We start from the raw sequence: 17,898 nt of genomic DNA, 5'->3' as shown, positions 1-17,898 counted from the left end.
GTTTTCCACTCCCTGGCTCTACGGTTCCAGCAGCAGTGGAAGTACAGCCAGCTCCGAGAGGATGTCCAAACAAGTTCACTTTGGAGTTGATTGGACCCACCAACTCAAGGGGAGAAGTCGTCCTTGCAGGGCTTCTCTGGTCGAGGCGAATTCGGAGCTTCAGCACAGCAGCAGGGCTTCACCGGGCAACCCAACGGTCCAGGAGTTGCAGCAGGCATCTCTTCCAAGTTTTTCTTTGGATTCCTTCGTCCAGTGGTCGACTCTGCCTTCCAAGCCAAAATGCCTCGCCTTTTATGCATGTTTCTCCCATTCATTCCAGCCTAGCTGTCAATCACACAGCAGGGGGGCCGTCCTGCAAGGACAGCGAGATGGCCAATCACCTTTGGGTGCATTCCTGTAACCAAGGGGATTAAGCACAGGGAGTCTCGGGCACCTCCCTCACTTCCTGCCAGACATAGGGGAGCCAGAGGCGGGCTTAACTTGTGAATCCCGCCAAAGACCAAACGAACAAAGGGACCAAACCTGGTTTGGCGCGCAGAGTAAATCTCAAGAAGGACCTTTCTAACAAGAAATGGCAAAAACAGACGACCAGGGCCATTTTGACATAATAGGCACCCGTGGGTGCCTTACTGCAGCTGCGAACGAAGCCCGTAGTAAAAACACGCAATGGTAGTAAAAAGTAAACCTCTGCCACCAGCCATTAATTGTAAAAAGGTTAACATAAAATTGTTACATGAGAAACTAGACCTACTAAGTAACCCCTCCAGCACCCAATTGTAAGATAGTGTGTGCTGGGTCTAGAAAGTTACAATATGTAAGTATAGTCAATTTCACTTCACTGCTTTTGGAAACAGTAGTTTCACCAAGAGAAGGTATTTAAACCTCTGGGAAATCTGAAAGTCTTCCCTGTACCACTGCACTGAAGGTGCTGTGACACAATGTAAAGATGATGCCTATGGAGTTTGTCAGACTCCACAACCAAATGAAACACAGAGTTCAAATCACAGAAGATTACATGAGAGAGTGGGGGAACAGGGTCTGCCTCTCTCCAGGTTAAAAATTTAAAAGTCCTAGAGTCCAGCAATAGTGCTGGGGGTCTCTAAGGTAGAGAGGAGTTAGCACATTTCTGAGAATTCTCCCTAACAGTGGGTTCAAGAGGCATGGAAACACAGCTTCCTTTCACTGCCGGGCTGCAGTCCAGTGAGAGGGTGGGCACCATGTGCTTGTGTTCTTGTCTGCCACTGTGTCTCAGGGTTATCCCCCAAAGCATCCTTGATCTAGAGGGCTGAATTATATCTGACTTCCATGATTCCTCATCATTGACTACATTAGCTGGAGCTGAAAGCAGTTGTCGTCCAAACCATTTGGAGATTCAAAGGGTGCAAAGCTGTGCCATATGTTAAGGCTCTAGTATTTTACGTCAAGCCATGGGTTAAAGTGCTTTGCTCTACTAGTATTCTGCACGTGGGTAATGGCCCCTCAATAAGTTTAACTCTGACGTCTAGGACAAGTCCTACAGATTTTGAGTGACCCCTGCTGTCAAAATTATACCATTAAAAATGTGATTTTTGTGTGTTTTTTCCCCCCTCTAAATAAAGTGCTAGGTTTTCTTTTGTAAATATCCATCTGTAATTAAATGTGAGCTGTCTCCTTGCTATGTTCTAAACGTAGTGTTATTTCCTTCCACAGAACTGTAACATGTTCATCAGCAAATTCAGCAACCAGGAAACTCCACACTGTGTGCAATTGTTCAAGTTGACCGGCTCTACATCGCAGCCAGCATACCGTAGCAAGGAATTCTGGGCCATGGTATTGGAATCAGCAGGTAGTGGACGCATGCAAGACATTTTGGAGAGAATCTTGGTTCAGTGCTTTGATAGGAACCTCACTTGGTTCTGAAGATGTTTCGTACACTGTCCTGATAGCAACATCATTTACTGTTTAGGGAGTTTAATATAATGCTTGGTTGGCATTCTATTCATGCCAACCAGGCAATCCAGTACAGTCCAGTGATGGTAGAACCACTTTCCAGTCGTGTCGCCTGCTGTTAAGGGAGTCCAGTGCAGTTTCTAAAGAACAGTGTCTTTTTCTTTCAAGGGAGTCGATATGGTGCTGTTAGGCAAGATTGTATGCAGTACCCTGTGGGAGATTGCACCAGCCTTGTGCTCTTGGCAATAGTTAACAAACCTTTGGTATAAGCATGTACTACACAAGTTGGTAGAGTGACTGAGCAGCCAGGCTTATCTGAAGAGGGGTCAATGTGAGCTGTAAGGTTGTAACAGAGTTTCACAATGACAGTTATTCAAATAAACACTTAAACACAAGGTTTCTTGATCAAACAATTATTAATGTATTTAACAGTCAGTTGAATAAGCCTTCTTTAGAAGGGAGCAATCCTATAACACAAAATATACTTCAATAAATACACAATCTCAGTTTCACTAAATCAGTCGATCCCCATTGGGGATGGCACACAGACTCTTCATGCGCCCTCAGGTGACTTAAATAACTAGGACACTGTGTACATTGATTTATCACTGGCACATTTAGAGCAATACTGAGTGGGAGGTCAAAGGCAAAGGAGTTAGGAGAAAAGAATGGTTAACAAACATTCTTAAAGGATAGTTCCGGGACTTTTTTTTTATTGTCCCTACGGGTCGGCCATGTGTTTGTAAGCATAAATCGGTAGATCGTAGGAAACTTTCCTATGGACCTTACCCGACTTTTCGCCCATTATCGCACTCGAAATCAGCCTCCATTTTGTGATAATCCTATCATTCCGCCGCATCGCCCTGGCTCACCTGCCTTTGCGGCACTAAATCAAATCCCCCGCCCCTGAGCCTGACATCAGCAGACGCGTACTGCCCATTTCAAGTACGTCTCGTGTCAACAATCGCTGCGCCTCAGCTATTGACGTGTTGCCATGGAAATGGCAGGACGCCTCTTTCCCCAATAAGTATAAACAGACCGTTTCACAACATACAGCAGCAGATTTTCGATTCCATTCCTCTCTCTGTGTTACTTTGAGTATTCTGTGACTCGTTTCTGTGCTCTGGTCAGCTACCTGCGTTGATTGTAGCCCGTGTGAACAGATACCAGTACCACCGCTATAAATTATCTTACTTTCTTTACCACACAATGGCTACAATAATGTCGTATATGTACGAGCCCGAGTACACCGAGGAAGAACTACTGGAAAGGCAAGCACGCGAAAACGATGGGGATTCGGACGGCAGTTGGGAGGACCAGTCAACGGATGAAGAGCCTGGACCATGTCGCATGGACGGCGTCTCCACCTGGTGCACGTGCAATCGGTGCGAGCTAATGCCAACTGAGGAGGAGAACTGCTGCTGCCGTGAAAATTCCGGGTGCTTGGCCTACATTTCGGAAAGCGAGCAAAGTCTGCAGGAAGGCGAGCAAAGTCCGCAATGCATCACCGAGCTGCCAGAGTTCAGGGAAGCCTGCCTCTCACGGACAGTGTTGAGGATGATGATGGTGCTTATGCACGAACTTCGTGGCACTGTTCGTCCGCGTAATCCGAGTAACGAGTAAGTATACTCTGTTTGTGATGTCAGTGATGCCACCACTATTTCATGGTCGTCTCCCACATATAAAATTACATTTACATATCATTCGAACGCATGTAAATTGGTTCCATATAGTGCATTTTCTAGATATAATTTTTTTCTAAGAAAAATGACATGTGTTACCTGAATCGACATTGATAAGAAAGTTTGGTCAGTTTAATACAGTTTGCATCTTTTTTTTTCACAGGTGGTACAGGCTGGTGGCCTATCGTTGCTTCACTTGGTGGCTTCACGGGAGGCTCGGACACCGCGTTCGGAGAGTAATACCTGCCTGTGCGGTACTTGCCATTAGACAACATTTCCCCAGTGACAGTGGACAATACCGCGGATTTTCCCTCGATGTGCTGCAACCTCAACTTTACAATGTGTAATGTTTATTATTTATGTTTCACTAAAATCTAAAATAAAGCCCAACATATATTTTAACAATGGTTGTTTTGATTTTTTAAATGAATCTAGTGTATATTCTCCTGGGAGGGTGAGGTATTTATAAACTCACCCCCCTGCCTTCCATGTAGTAGATCCTGCAGCCATCCTCTTACATTCAGTTAGATGGCCTCTCCTTGGTGAGGCCCTGCGGCAAACGGGTCTTGTCTGCACGACCACCGCCCCGATCCACCCCCCCCCCCGCCCTATCAAAGGCAGTTCGCACCAGGGTACTTGCGCTGCTGGCAAGTGGAGCTGTCAGGGAGCGATAAAGGCCAAGAGGTGCCAAAGACCATGTACACTTCAAAGTGGTCTATAGAGCATGGGTTGTTGTTCCCATGTCTACCTCCAGACCCCGTGTCTCCTGCCAAGCATCCCCCCATACGCTGGACGCCCCCCTGCAATCCACATAAGTGTGTCTCCATTCACGAGTCTTCCTGTGTCTTGTCTGCACGACCACCGCCCCGATCCACCCCCCCCGCCCTATCAAAGGCAGTTCGCACCAGGGTACTTGCGCTGCTGGCAAGTGGAGCTGTCAGGGAGCGATAAAGGCCAAGAGGTGCCAAAGACCATGTACACTTCAAAGTGGTCTATAGAGCATGGGTTGTTGTTCCCATGTCTACCTCCAGACCCCGTGTCTCCTGCCAAGCATCCCCCCTCACGCTGGACGCCCCCCTGCAATCCACATAAGTGTGTCTCCATTCACGAGTCTTCCTGTGTCTTGTCTGCACGACCACCGCCCCGATCCACCCCCCCCGCCCTATCAAAGGCAGTTCGCACCAGAGTACTTGCGCTGCTGGCAAGTGGAGCTGTCAGGGAGCGATAAAGGCCAAGAGGTGCCAAAGACCATGTACACTTCAAAGTGGTCTATAGAGCATGGGTTGTTGTTCCCATGTCTACCTCCAGACCCCGTGTCTCCTGCCAAGCATCCCCCCTCACGCTGGACGCCCCCCTGCAATCCGCATAATGCCACGACATATACACGTCATTCATTCACAAACACACCCCTGTTTCGAATTCTTTATAACCCACTTCATATTTCTAATGAGAACTTCTTTGCGCTTTGCTAGTCAACCCGTGAAGGTGCTGGTTATCTGCTCTTCGCCTCTGTAAACTTCCGTGACCACTTTGAGCAAACTCGTCAGTTTGCAACCTGTGAACTGCTCCCTGTTCTACGACAAGAAACTACTCTGATCCCTGCATCTAACTGTTTGTTCGTCAAGGTAAGTCCATGTACCATAATCATTTTGCGTCCAATTTTTTAATTTATATCTATTTGCTAGTAGTCATCAAATTGCATCCATGTTTTCTTTTCGTTCACGACAGTACATGCAAGGAACTAGTCACATGTTCTGAGTTTAGTCAAATTACTTTTTCTATTTTTTGAAAGTTATTGAAATACTTATCCGCATGTGAATAACGTGTATAGTTCCAAGAACCAAAACGGACCTTGCATTGAACCTTTTATGTGTCATTTAATGTTTTAACACATTGGTATTCATAGAGAATTGTTGATCTTTACTTTTCAGAACTTTCCATAATGCCTGCCTGTTCCATTGGCGGTTGCCCTTCGAAGACCCATAACAAATCTGAAGGTACTATAATGCATGTTTTCCCTAAGACAATAGATCAGATAAGAGAATGGGTCCGATATTGCGGATATCCAGCCTCTGAGCTAGAAAGTAGAGTCCTAGAAGTCTTTGCGGACAAGAGGGGTGATCGATACCGCATCTGCAGCAGGCACTTTAGCCCAGACATGTACTCCGCATCATTGCTAATAAAGAAGAAAACACCGCGAGCGAGGCGAAAATTGCTCTCAACCGCTATTCCCACTCTATTCGTCCACATCCCTCCACTGGTGAGTCAAGTTTACGTATTTGTCTCTCGGCCTTGCGGTAGTGTGTAGCATTAGCTAACAATAATTTCCCCATTTATGTATCCACTCAATATGAAGGCGGAAGATTCTCCATCCGTGTCGTTATTGCAGTCATCAGCCACTTCAAGCGCCTATCGGGTAATCTTACTTAGCTATTCTGACACTGACTTGTTTTAGGCATGTAAATCAATAGTTTTAATTGATCGTGTAATTATTTTACCTAATGGTACACCACAGTACTCGTCCTCTAGTCTTTGTTTTCAGTTATAATTATTGTTATCCAAAATAATGCAAGTACTGTCTTTCAGGGAGATGCTGAGGAGTCCAACGCATTGACGACAACCGTAGATGTCACTCAGATGCTCGAGGTACGTTTCCGGACAGTTCCATCGATGGAGATCATCAGATCTTGCATTCTTGTAGCGTGATTGTTACACACAATGTTTCTTTCGTTTTTAGCCATTGGTATGTCCTTCTGTCGTCGCCCTCCTATGTGTCTTCTTTTTTCAATATTGTGTTCATTACTAATGAAAGTCCTATGTTTCAGGGAGTCGATGGAGCATTAGTCCAAGAAGAAGGGGGAGCATGCAGTTACGGGTCGGCGCAACAGCTTGCAGAAGTGTGCACCGCAGTTACAGCGTCCCTTGATGTTCTTATGCATTTCGAGGTATGGATACTGACAGATCAATCATGCGAGATCAAATGACGTGATTACATCCGCTATACTTCCTTCTTTATTAACGCAAGTACTATGTTTCAGGGATCTGACGGAGCTTCTTCAACAAGAACATCACCCCTAGTAGTTGATGCAGATCTCTGGGTGGTGACACTTCCAACGATGGAGCAAATCGAATCATATTTAGATATCCATTATTTATTTTAGACAACTGATCATTTGTGCAGGTCTATTTAGATGAGCCGTTGACGCCTGCAGAAAGTTTATGTTCTTTTAAACAAAATAGAAAACCATACTAATGCAATTACTGTGTTTCAGGGAGTTGCTGAAGCGTCATCTTCAATAATATCATCAATGGAAGTCTATGCGGAGCCCGAGGTATGGATCTTGACAGTTCAATCTAACTAGATCAACAATGCGTGAACTATTGTCGTTTGAATGTTCTACACAATGCGTTCATTCGTGTTTTGCTATTGAGATGTACGTATGGGTATTGGTCCCCAAGTACATTTTGTGTTTTCAATATTATTATACATACTAATGAAAGTTCTATGTTTCAGGGAGTCGATGGAGCCTCAGTGAGTGATGGATGTGCTTATCATGAAAATATAGTCGTTGCAGCGCGAGAGGAAGTGGAGACATGCACACACGAGTCGGAGCAACAGCGTCCAGATGTTGAAGTTCGAGGCAAGAAAGTTTCAAAGAAAAGAAAGCAAAAGAAGGTTAGTGTCCTGGTCACTATATTATGTTGTCTTTCACTGTCAATAGTTCAATACTGTAAGTTGTGTTTAAACTGAACATCCCTTTTCTAATCTGTCCTCTAGTTGCGAGTGGGTGTAAGAACTAGATCTACACAGACAGTGAAGCGAACGAGAGATGTTGCTTGTCAAACCTTTTGGCAGGGACTTGAGACTGGAGATGCATCGTGCCAATGGGAAGAATATGAAGTGATTGACAACAGAGCTATACCACCACCAGCCATTGATAGTGAATGTCCTCCTGGTAGTTCGGATGCAGTTGGAGATAAATTCACAGAATCCACACCCGCAAAAAATAAGAGCGCGCGAAAGTTGAAGACATTGTTTTTTTCTCCCATCTCCGGACAAGGAACAGATGTTGCAATGGAAGAGAATGAAGTGGACGACAATGAAACACCATCAATATCACTCAGCATAGCGGAAGACGATATCAGAGATTGTACCTTTCATGCGAGTGACATGTCCTCAACGTTACTGGCCGAACCAGCTGGGATGCAGAGTGACAGTATAAGGAAAGAGGCCAAATTCATTGTATTCGATAGCTGTTTGATGGATATTATTATGATGATGAAATGTGGGCATTGGGTTGGTGGGGAAGTATGTGGGGAGCCATTGATTAATGTGACTCGTGCAATTCGAGGCACTAACCTTAAAATACATGCCACCTGTACACAATATCATCCGTTCGCATGGTCTGCACAACCCATGCTGGGGCAACTGCCAGCAGGCAATCTACTTTGTGCAGCGGCCGCACTTTTTAGTGGTTCAAGTTTTAAAAAGTTACAGTATTTCTTTCAGTTTGTGGGAATCCATTTCATTGCGAAAAGTCAGTTCTACAAATACCAAACCGATTATCTATTTCCAGCCATCAGCGAAGCTTGGAGAATGGAAAAAATGTCAATGGAAAGTACATTCGCGGGCAAACGCTTCAGGCTAGCCGGTGATGGACAGTGCGACAGCCCAGGATTTTCAGCCAAGTACTGCACCTACCACTTTCAGGACATGGAAAGTAAAGAAAATTGTGAGTTCGGTGGTCGTGCAGGTGTCACAAAGTACATCCTCAGTGGCCATGGAGAAAGTTGGCTTTGTAGCATCATTGCAAGAACTACAATCGCGGGGAATGGTGATCGACCTGATAGCCACGGACAGACACGTTTCAATTGCCAAGACAATGAGAGAAGAGTACAAAAATATAAATCACCAATTTGACGTATGGCATCTTGCAAAAACAATCAATAAAAAATTGTCGGCTGCAGGAAAAAAAAAAGATATGCAAGGTATTTCACAGTGGTCCAAGTCAATCAGCAACCATCTTTGGTGGAGCTCAAAAACATGTGAAGGGTCGTTGGAAATTCTACTGGAAAAATGGCGGTCAGTAATGTTGCACTGTAGCAACGTACATCGATGGTCGACAAATGAGCATTTCCACAAATGTGAACATGGCCATTTGTCCACAGAGGAGGCACGGAAGAAGAAGTGGTTGATTCCTTCATCACCCACTCACAAGGCCATTGAAAAGATTGTATTTGATAAAACTATAACAAGAGATTTGAGGGGACTCACGGAATTCTGCCACACAGGAGATTTGGAGGTGTTCCACAATATGTGCCTAAAGTACAGGCCCAAAAGATTGCATTTTGGCATGGAAGGCATGATAAATCGGACTCTTCTAGCGGTCTTGGCACATAACCATAATGTTGGCCGTCAACAAAGTAGGACGACCGGAACTTTAGGGACGCTTCGCTACAATAAGGCCTTCGCTAAAAGAAGTAAACAATGGGTGATCAAACCAGTGTTTGAGGATATGCAATATGAGTTTATTGAGAGACTTATCGTAGATGTCCTCGATAGGCACATACATGGAGTGGTGAACGAACCTATGCAGGGGACAACTGCATTGCCACCCAACATTGCCTCTGTTCCATGTCCACCTAAAGCAGAGCTCATTGAGAAATACACATCACGGTTTAAATGATTGTAATTTGATTGTCTGTTCTCTCGAGTCTCCTCATGTTGCAGGCCCATTGCAATTAAACCAAACAGTAATATAAATCATTTTTACAAAAATTATAGAATGTTTCCGTATTACAAACACATGGCCGACCCATAGGGACAATAAAAAAAAAGGCACGCAGACAAGATGCCCTTACACTGACTGCAGCTAACTAGAAATGTGTGCTCGCTCAAAGTGAAGGTCAGCTGCTATGATGTTTTGCTCGGGTGGCGGAACGGCCCACGACCCAGTATAAGGTTCTATTGTGATTTGACCTTGACAGGCCGGGACCATCCTGAAAGACTATGAAAAGATAATGAATAAAATTTCAGAAACGAAACGATGAGCCACGTTCATTAGAAGAAGTAACGTCGGCAAAGGAGTGGTGTTTCGGGTCTGCCCTACACAGAGACACAATGGAAAATGCAAATATAATGTAAGTAACTTTTGATGAGTTTATACCGCAATTTCATTACTATACAGTGGCTTTAAAGACGGGTTCAGTTGTACTTGTTCGTTCTATGTGGCATATTGTTTTCTACCGCGCACTATCTTGAGGAGAAACATCTGCTTTTACTGAAGCACCTCAAAACCTTCCTCTTTGCTTCTGCTTTCTCTCTCCCTCTCCCCTGCTACAACTGGTCCACTGTCTGCGACCTCGGTCCTGGGCCCTTCCACTCTCCACCTGCACTGCCTCCCTGTCAACCCCTGCACTGGGGGACTGTCTCAGTATCCTACAGCCCCCCCTTCCCAGCACTTGTTCTGCACTTACCTTGCACTTGCCACCAGCTGGCCCTATTTATTTATTATTTTATGCTACTTACCTTGTACTCCACTCCCCCCCCCCCTCCCTGCCTCGCCACGCCTTTAAACACTTGTGTACACCCAATAGCGCTGTCCTCGCTATGATTTTAATAAGGATCTGATGGTGAGACTAATTTCATTTTTTATGTTTTTAGGTACATCATTCACTACTGTCTGTGTCACGAGTACCAGACACCGGCGGACGGCTTCTACAGCCGCCAGTTGCTTCTCCGCGTGAACAACGTTACCACCCTGACCATTTTATGGGACGATCGCCAAGTACAAGTATGCCCTTACGCGGTACTAACGGTTAGATGCAACATACCTACCGTTGTGGTGGCCTAGTGCCTCGTTGTTGGAACAGCCATGCGATTATCAGTGCGACCGAAGAGCTTATTTTTATCGTAAACCAACACCCTGTCTACTGCACACGAACATCGCTTCCCTCAAGACGAACTAATTTGGATCGAGAGCAAAGAAAAATGCAAATCGCTGAATATTCTCTAAACATTTGATGTCCAATAAACGTACTTTGCCAAATGTACAATCTTGCCGTTTGCTTTTAAACCACGGTTTCACATTCCGAATTGTGGCGCTGTATTGTGAGATGCTCTAAGACCCTGTGTACAGCAAAGGACCATCGCGTTCCTCAATACGAACTTTTTGGAACATGAGCAAATAAAAATGCAAATCGCTGAATATTCTCTAAACATTTGATGTCTAATAAATGTACTTTACCACATTTACAATCTTGCGGTTTGATTTCAAAGTACAGTTTCATATTCCGAATTGTGGTGCGCTGTATTGTGAGCTGATCTGTGTTGATTTCCGGGGTCTGTGTGGAGTCGCGTAGAAGACGCCTGGGCGCGTTTGCCTACGCAGCACAGTAACGTCACGGAGAGAGGCGGGGAATATGAATGTTTTGATAATGTCTGTTTCAGGGGCGGGGGATTTGATTTAGTGCCGCAAAGGCAGGTGAGCCAGGTCGATGCGGCGGAATGATAGGATTATCACAAAATGGAGGCTGATTTCGAGTGCGATAATTGGCGAAAAGTCGGGTAAGGTCCATAGGAAAGTTTCCTACGATCTACCGATTTATGCTTACAAACACATGGCCGACCCGTAGGGACAATAAAAAAAAAGTCCCGAAACTATCCTTTAAGCAGGTAAGTACTTTTCAACCCCTCCACTGCAAAGTAAATTAACCCTTTCCTGGGGGTGTTAGGCAGAATTGCATGCAGTACCCTCTGGGACCACCACACACAATTAGGACTACAGGTGTAAGCAAGACAAACCTTTGGTATAAGTCTGTACCACACAGTTTGTTGGTAGCGAGCTGAGCAGCCAGGCTTATTTCAAGAGTGAATGTGAGCAGTACAGGTAGTTACACAAAGGACTTTCAATCACACTGGTTCAAGTAGACACTTATACTCAAGGTCTTTTGGTAAAACACTTATTAGTTTATTCACACAATCATTTGTAAAACATTTCACTCGAAGAAGGCAAGGCAACTTAATATTATAAACATATACACTTCAATACGAAACTGTAAGCTTTTGAGGCAGTTTGAGCTCCCCTGAATTAGGAGCAAAATGGCAGTTCAATTACTTAGCAGTGAGCAAAAAGGACAAAGTTGAATAGATTATATGTACTTTCAAGGCAGTGCAAATAGTTTAGTTCACCAGAATAGTTCAAATCAAGTCAATAGGCCAGGCCAAAGTCAATGGGCTAGGGTACTGGATAGGAAGGAGCAGTTCTGGTATCAAACGGTAAAGTCTTTGCAAAAGTTCTCAGAAGTAGTTTAGGTGAAAAAGGATCATTTGTGGGGTCACAAGCTGATTAGGCCTGCAAGTTGGGAAAGTTTCACGAACTTTCTCCGCGAGAGTGGCATTCTCTCCATCGGGTTGGCACAGTACCTTTGTATGAAGAAAACAAGTGTTGCTGAAGTCGTGGTTCCTGGCAGTTCCTGCAGATCTTGCTGTTCCTGAGCCTCAGTAGTGGGGACAAGAGGGAGGATGTCGGGGGACTCCTGCACTGCACGGGATCGTCGACGAAAGCAAACAAAATGGAGTCAAGACACTTCAGTTCCAGTAGCTGTAGCTTCAAGAACACAAACTGGTGTCCGTCTCCCTGGTTATTCCTAACCAGCCATGAGAATGGTTTCCTGGTGTCTTATGAGTTGATTGGTCCCACCACCTCAAGGGAAAAAGCCGTCCTTGAAGGAGCTTCTCTGTCGAATGGAGTTTGGCAATTCGGACCTGCAGCAGGGTTCACCGGGCAAACCAACGGTCCAGGAGTTGCAGCAGCCGTCCTCTTCCAGCTCGTCTTCAGTTCTTTCGTTCCAGTGGTCGACTCTCCCTTCCAGTCCTGGAGACTCGCCTTTTAAAAGTTTTCTCCCATTCATTCCAGCCTAGCTGTCACTCACCCAGCAGGGTGGCTGTCCTTGCTGGACAGTCAGCCAGCCAATCACACCAGAGTGCATTTGGGTCTCCTAGGAGACTAAGCACATGGGACTTTCGGGCACCTCCCTCACTTCCTGCCCACCCCAGACACCCAGACGCCAAGGGCGGACTTCAGTCCTGAAGCCCGCCAAAGGCACACGAACAAAGGGACCAAACCTGATTTGGCGTGCAGAGACAAACACTCGAAGGACCTTTCCAAAAAGAACGGGTGAAAAAAGAAGACCGGGACCCGTTTAAACAAAGGGGCTTAATGCTCCATCTTGAAAAAACATGGCTCCTGTGATATTTAACTACCAGTGTTCGTGGTCGGGAAAAATCATGGTAGTTCATTGTAAAACCACTGCCACCAGCCATTTCAATAGGAAAGGGTAGCATTTGACTGCAACATGAGTGTTTAGACATAGGGGATACTATGTAACCCCTCCAGCACTCCATTGTAAGATGGTGTGTGCTGGGTCTATGAATTTGGAAGAGACTAGTAAAGTCAGTTTCACTCTACATTCTCTGGGACACAGTAGTTTATCCCAGAGAAGGTATTTAAACCTTTGGGAAGTCTAAAAAGACCTCCCTGTGTCACTGCACTGAGGGTACCGTGTAACACACATGAAAAGATGCCCATTGAGTTATCTTAAAACTCCAAAGTCAAAGAACACAAATGTAAAACACACATCAAAATACATGAGAGTGGGGGAAAAAAGGCTCACACTCTTTCCAGGTAAAAAAAAAATCAAGTCCTCAAAATCCAGCAAAGTTGCTGGGGTCTCTAAGGTGAAGGGAATTAGCACATTTATGATAATTCTCCCTAACGGGGGGGAAAGGCAAAGCACAAAGTCAGAGGTAAGAAGAGTCTTTCACGGAGCCCGTACAGTCAATGCTAGTTGAGCGGAAGTCTAGGTGAGCTGAAGCACTTCTTGTAGGTAGGTAAAAAGTCTTGCACAATGTTTTAGAAATCTTTGTAAAAAATGAAATCACTGTAGAGCCACAAGCTGGGAGGCTTGTGAGGGGCAAAGCTGCAAGCAACTCTGCAAAGCAACCAAGACCAGTCTCAACTGACAGCTAGCAAGGCTATACAACAAGAGGTAAAACCCTTAGTTTTACAGTCCTTGGTTTGAAAAAAAACGTGATCCAGCTGGCTTCTGTTCCTGTGTCGTTCCGCAGATCCTGTGTTCCTGGGCTTGAGTCGTGAGGACAAGAGGAAGGACGTCTGGGGACTCCTGCACTATGAATGGAAGGTTGGCGGCAGCAATGGGCAAACATCAGATCAGCGGCACCTCGCGGTTTCAGCTCCTCGCGGCTCTTGCAAACAGCACCACTGCGGTTCTCGTTTACCTAAATAGACTTTCCTCGCACCTGGGGTGCAGCATTCTGTTGAAGTGGCTCAGGCTTGAACTGTCCTGCTTCATGGGAGTCTGGAGGATCTTCCTGGAGCTCCGGGTCCGACTTAAAAGCGATGCACTCAATCTAGTGTTTCTCAACCTGGCAATCGGTTCCTGCAGCAGCAGTGTAAGTACAGCCAGCTTCGAGAGGATGTCCAAACAAGTTCACTTTGGGGTTGATAGGTCCCACCAACCCAAGGGGAGGAGTCATCCTTGCAGTGGTTCTCTAGTCGAGGCAAATTCGGAGCTTCAGCACAACAGCAGGGCTTCACCGGGCAAACCAACGATCCAAGAGTTGCAACAGGCGTCTCTTACAAGTTCTTCTTCGGATTCCCTCGTTCCAGTGGTCGTCTCTGCCTTCCAAGCCAAAAGCCTCACCTTTTATGCAGGTTTCTCCCATTCATTTGCAGCCTAGCTGTCACTCAAACAGCAGGGTGGCTGTCCTCCAAGGACAGACAGCCGCCCAATCACCTTTGGGTGCATTGCTGTAACCAAGGAGATTAAGCACAGGGTGTTTCGGGCACCCCCCTCACTTCCGGCCCCTGCCAGACACGCTGGAGCCGGAGGCGGGCTTCACCAGTGAATCCTGCCAAAGACAAAACTAACAAAGGGACCAAACCTGGTTTGGCGTAGAGTAAATCTCAAGAAGGACCTTTTCAACAAGAAATGGCGAAAAAAAAGAAGACGAGGGCCATTTTGACAAAATGGGCACCCATGGGGTGTCTTACTGCAGCTGCAATTGCAGCTTGTGGTAAAAGCACACAATGGTAGGCAAAAGTAAACCACTGCAACCAGCCATTAATTGTAGAAAGGGTAACATATAAATGTTACATGAGAAACTAGACAAAGGGCTAAGTAACCCCTCCAGCACCCTATTGTAATATAGTGTGTGCTGGGTCTAGAAAGTTACAAATGTAAGTAAAGTCAATTTCACTTCACTGCTCTTGGAAACAGTAGTTTATCCAAGAGAAGGTATTTAAACCTTTGGGAAATCTGAAAGACTTCCCTGTACCACTGCACTGGAGGAGCTGTGCGTCACAATGTAAAGATGATGCCTATGGAGTTTGTCAGACTCCACAACCAAAAGAAACAGAGTTCGAATCACAGAAAATTACATGAGAGAGTGGGAAAAAGGGTCTCACTCTCTCCAGGTTAAAAATTAAAAGTCTTAAAATCCAGCAAAGTTGCTGGGAGTCTCTAAGGTGGAGGGAATTAACACATTTCTGAGAATTCTCCCTAACACTTGTCCCCTCAAGACTAAGGAACAGGAGCACACAGAAAACACATAGAATTAAAAGTACAAAGTCTCCAAATTCAGCAAAGGAGCTGGGGGTCTCTAAGTTGGGAGGAAATTAGCACTACACAGAAAATTCTCCTTAACACAGACACACTGGAGCCAGAGGCGGGTTTCAGTACTGAAACCCGCCAAAGGCAAAATTAACAAAAAGGGTCAAACCTAAATATGTTTTAACTTGTCCCAGAAATGAGAGCTATATTCTGCGGTTAATGAAGAAGTCTGTTGCTGCTCTCCAAAGTGCAGTTTGAAACTTAGGTGAAAGTAATACTGTTAGGCCTTTTTATGTACCACTCTGGCTAATAATTCCGAATCCTAATGAGCCAAATGGCATGCTCACACGCATTTCTCTATGTAGGTAACGGATTTACATTTGTAACCAGTCTTGTGAATTTTTAACTCATTTACCCTGTTCAGCACTGTGACCTTTTCTTTTCAACCGGCCTTTCCATAGGTTCCCTGTCGGATTACATCCCGCCCGAGATCTTCTCATTCCAGAGCTCTTCTGGCTTCGTGATATATGGCATGATGTACCGGCCTCACCGGCTGCAGCCTGGCAAGAAGTATCCCACCGTGGTGTTTATATACGGTGGGCCTCAGGTAAGGACTGCAGAGTGAATTAGAGTGCTAATGTTTTCAGATCTCCCCTTCAGCTCCCACAGATATAAATACTGAAGAACATGACTCACTGGAAGAGGTTACTCTGAGGGCGTGTAAGACACAGTCTCCTGCCAGCACCACTTCATTATTGGTCTGTCAAGGTGAAAAGAAATGAAAATTCCTCCTCACCCTGAACATTTGTAGGTTTTGACGCCGAAGTCAAAAGAAAGATTGGCCCACAAAAGGGCCCTTTTTTTAACATTGAAATACTAACCCAACACTTGGAGACATAAAACAGTTAAACTCTTAAACAAAGAAGGCGTCTTATGCAGAACTGTCTGGTGAGGGCTGGACAACCAATAATCCTGCGTGGGGCAGTGCACCCAAGCCATAAGGGGGAGGCCAAGCACTAGAGCGGCAAAGCAGTCGGACCTAAAGTCCAGGAAGTGGAAGTAGGCTGATGCAACAATACGATGAGTCCAGTCTCTTATATAAAGAAGACATACTGCCACACTCGTACACTAATACATATACACCTTTATTAAATTACACACATATCTCTATACTTTACCACTCAGTACAAATTAACTAGTGCATTTATAAAAACAGTACTTGCCCCTATTCTAAAATCTAAGCCCATTACACCCGTGATATTGCAAAAACCATACTATGACAAGGACGGAGCGAAAAGGTAACCATGCATAATAACACACAGTAATAATAGTCAAAACGTGATCCCAATCGCCAACACCAAGACATGTTGCATCTCCGGTTCCGGAAGCACCTCAAAACCTTCCTCTTTGCCTCCGCTTTCTCTTCCTCTCTCCCCTACTAAAATCACTGAACCCGCACTGAATCTGCAACTGGTCCACTCACCGATCTCGGTCCTTGGCACAGCCACTCTTCCCTGCACTGCCTCCCTGCACTACGGGACTGTCTCTGTATCCTACAGCCCCTCCTCCCGGCACTTACCTTCCACTTGCCACCAGCTAGCCCTATTATTTATCTTGTATTCTACTAACCCTTTACTGCACTTTCCCCTTGCACTTTTCCCTTCCCCTCTACCCTTGCGCGATCTGAATGACACCTGGCCTAGTAGGATCGTTGTCTGTCTCCCATTGTTGCCCCCCCGCCTCGTCGCGCCTTGAAACACTTGTGTATAGGAGTGTTACAAATGCCATAGCATATCATATTCTTGGACCTCTAGCACTTAGTATTTGAAAATACAAATGTGCACCTCAGTCAGAGGAGAAATATGTAAAACACAGCCAGTGCTATCACATTATATAAAATCACAATTATAAAAAGCACAGCACTAGGCTTTAAAGTACACTGACTAAAGCATAGGCCTTGTTCAGAACACTAACAGTATTTCTAGGTAAGTCAGACCTTCTCATACACATTTAGTATAGGGCACGGTGTTAGGTAAGATTTCGCACACTGTGTGAGACTGCACAACGCTCATCTGCTTGGTATTAGGTAACCCACCTTTTGGTATAGGTCTGTACTAAACAAGATGGTAGTGTGACTGAGCAGTCAGGCCTATCTCAGGAGGGGTAAATGTGAGCTGCAGAGCTGTACAATTGAAATCCGAAAATACAAGTAGCCAAGTAACACTTGCACTCAAGGTTTCAGTTTTAAGTATTTATTTGGGAAATAGATTGATATGAGATATACAGTTTTACTCAAATGCGCCAACCTTTTAAGTTAAATTTGTTGCAGTAAGTATTTGATTTATAAATTCAATTGACAGATTTTTTGAAAAGAAGAGAACAAAAATAGAAAAAAGTCTTCAATACAACGCTGCTGTTCTGCAGTGCTGTTTATTTTATAAAGTTTCACATGTTATCATGACGTGCGCTTCATTATCCGAGGGTTCATTCACACTTAATAATAATAACTCAATAGGCAAGAACATTTTCAAGTTCTAGTATCTGTTTTTCTAGGTTTTAATTCCCACTCACTCTCGACACGTGTTTCCCCATTGCTTTATACAATGGTTCTTCAGGAGATCAGAACCCTTTATAGATCCTTCATAAAACCCTT

The 17,898-nt window shown here is 45.0% G+C and overlaps 1 protein-coding gene across 1 annotated transcript in view; it reads left to right on the top strand.

Moving 5' to 3' along the window:
* Positions 1 to 17,898, top strand: part of DPP8 (dipeptidyl peptidase 8) — a 263,369-nt gene that overhangs the window by 188,386 nt on the left and 57,085 nt on the right. Inside the window, exons 14-15 of the mRNA XM_069625113.1 lie at positions 1,690 to 1,825; positions 15,707 to 15,852. Of these exons, the coding sequence (XP_069481214.1) occupies positions 1,690 to 1,825; positions 15,707 to 15,852 (282 nt within the window). The remainder of the gene's footprint in view (positions 1 to 1,689; positions 1,826 to 15,706; positions 15,853 to 17,898) is intronic.

Source organism: Ambystoma mexicanum, chromosome 11 (assembly GCF_040938575.1).
Source record: "Ambystoma mexicanum isolate Mex_15411 chromosome 11, UKY_AmexF1_1, whole genome shotgun sequence".
In the NCBI taxonomy this organism is placed as follows: Eukaryota; Metazoa; Chordata; class Amphibia; order Caudata; family Ambystomatidae; genus Ambystoma; species Ambystoma mexicanum.
This window is presented reverse-complemented; position numbering and strand designations above follow the sequence as displayed.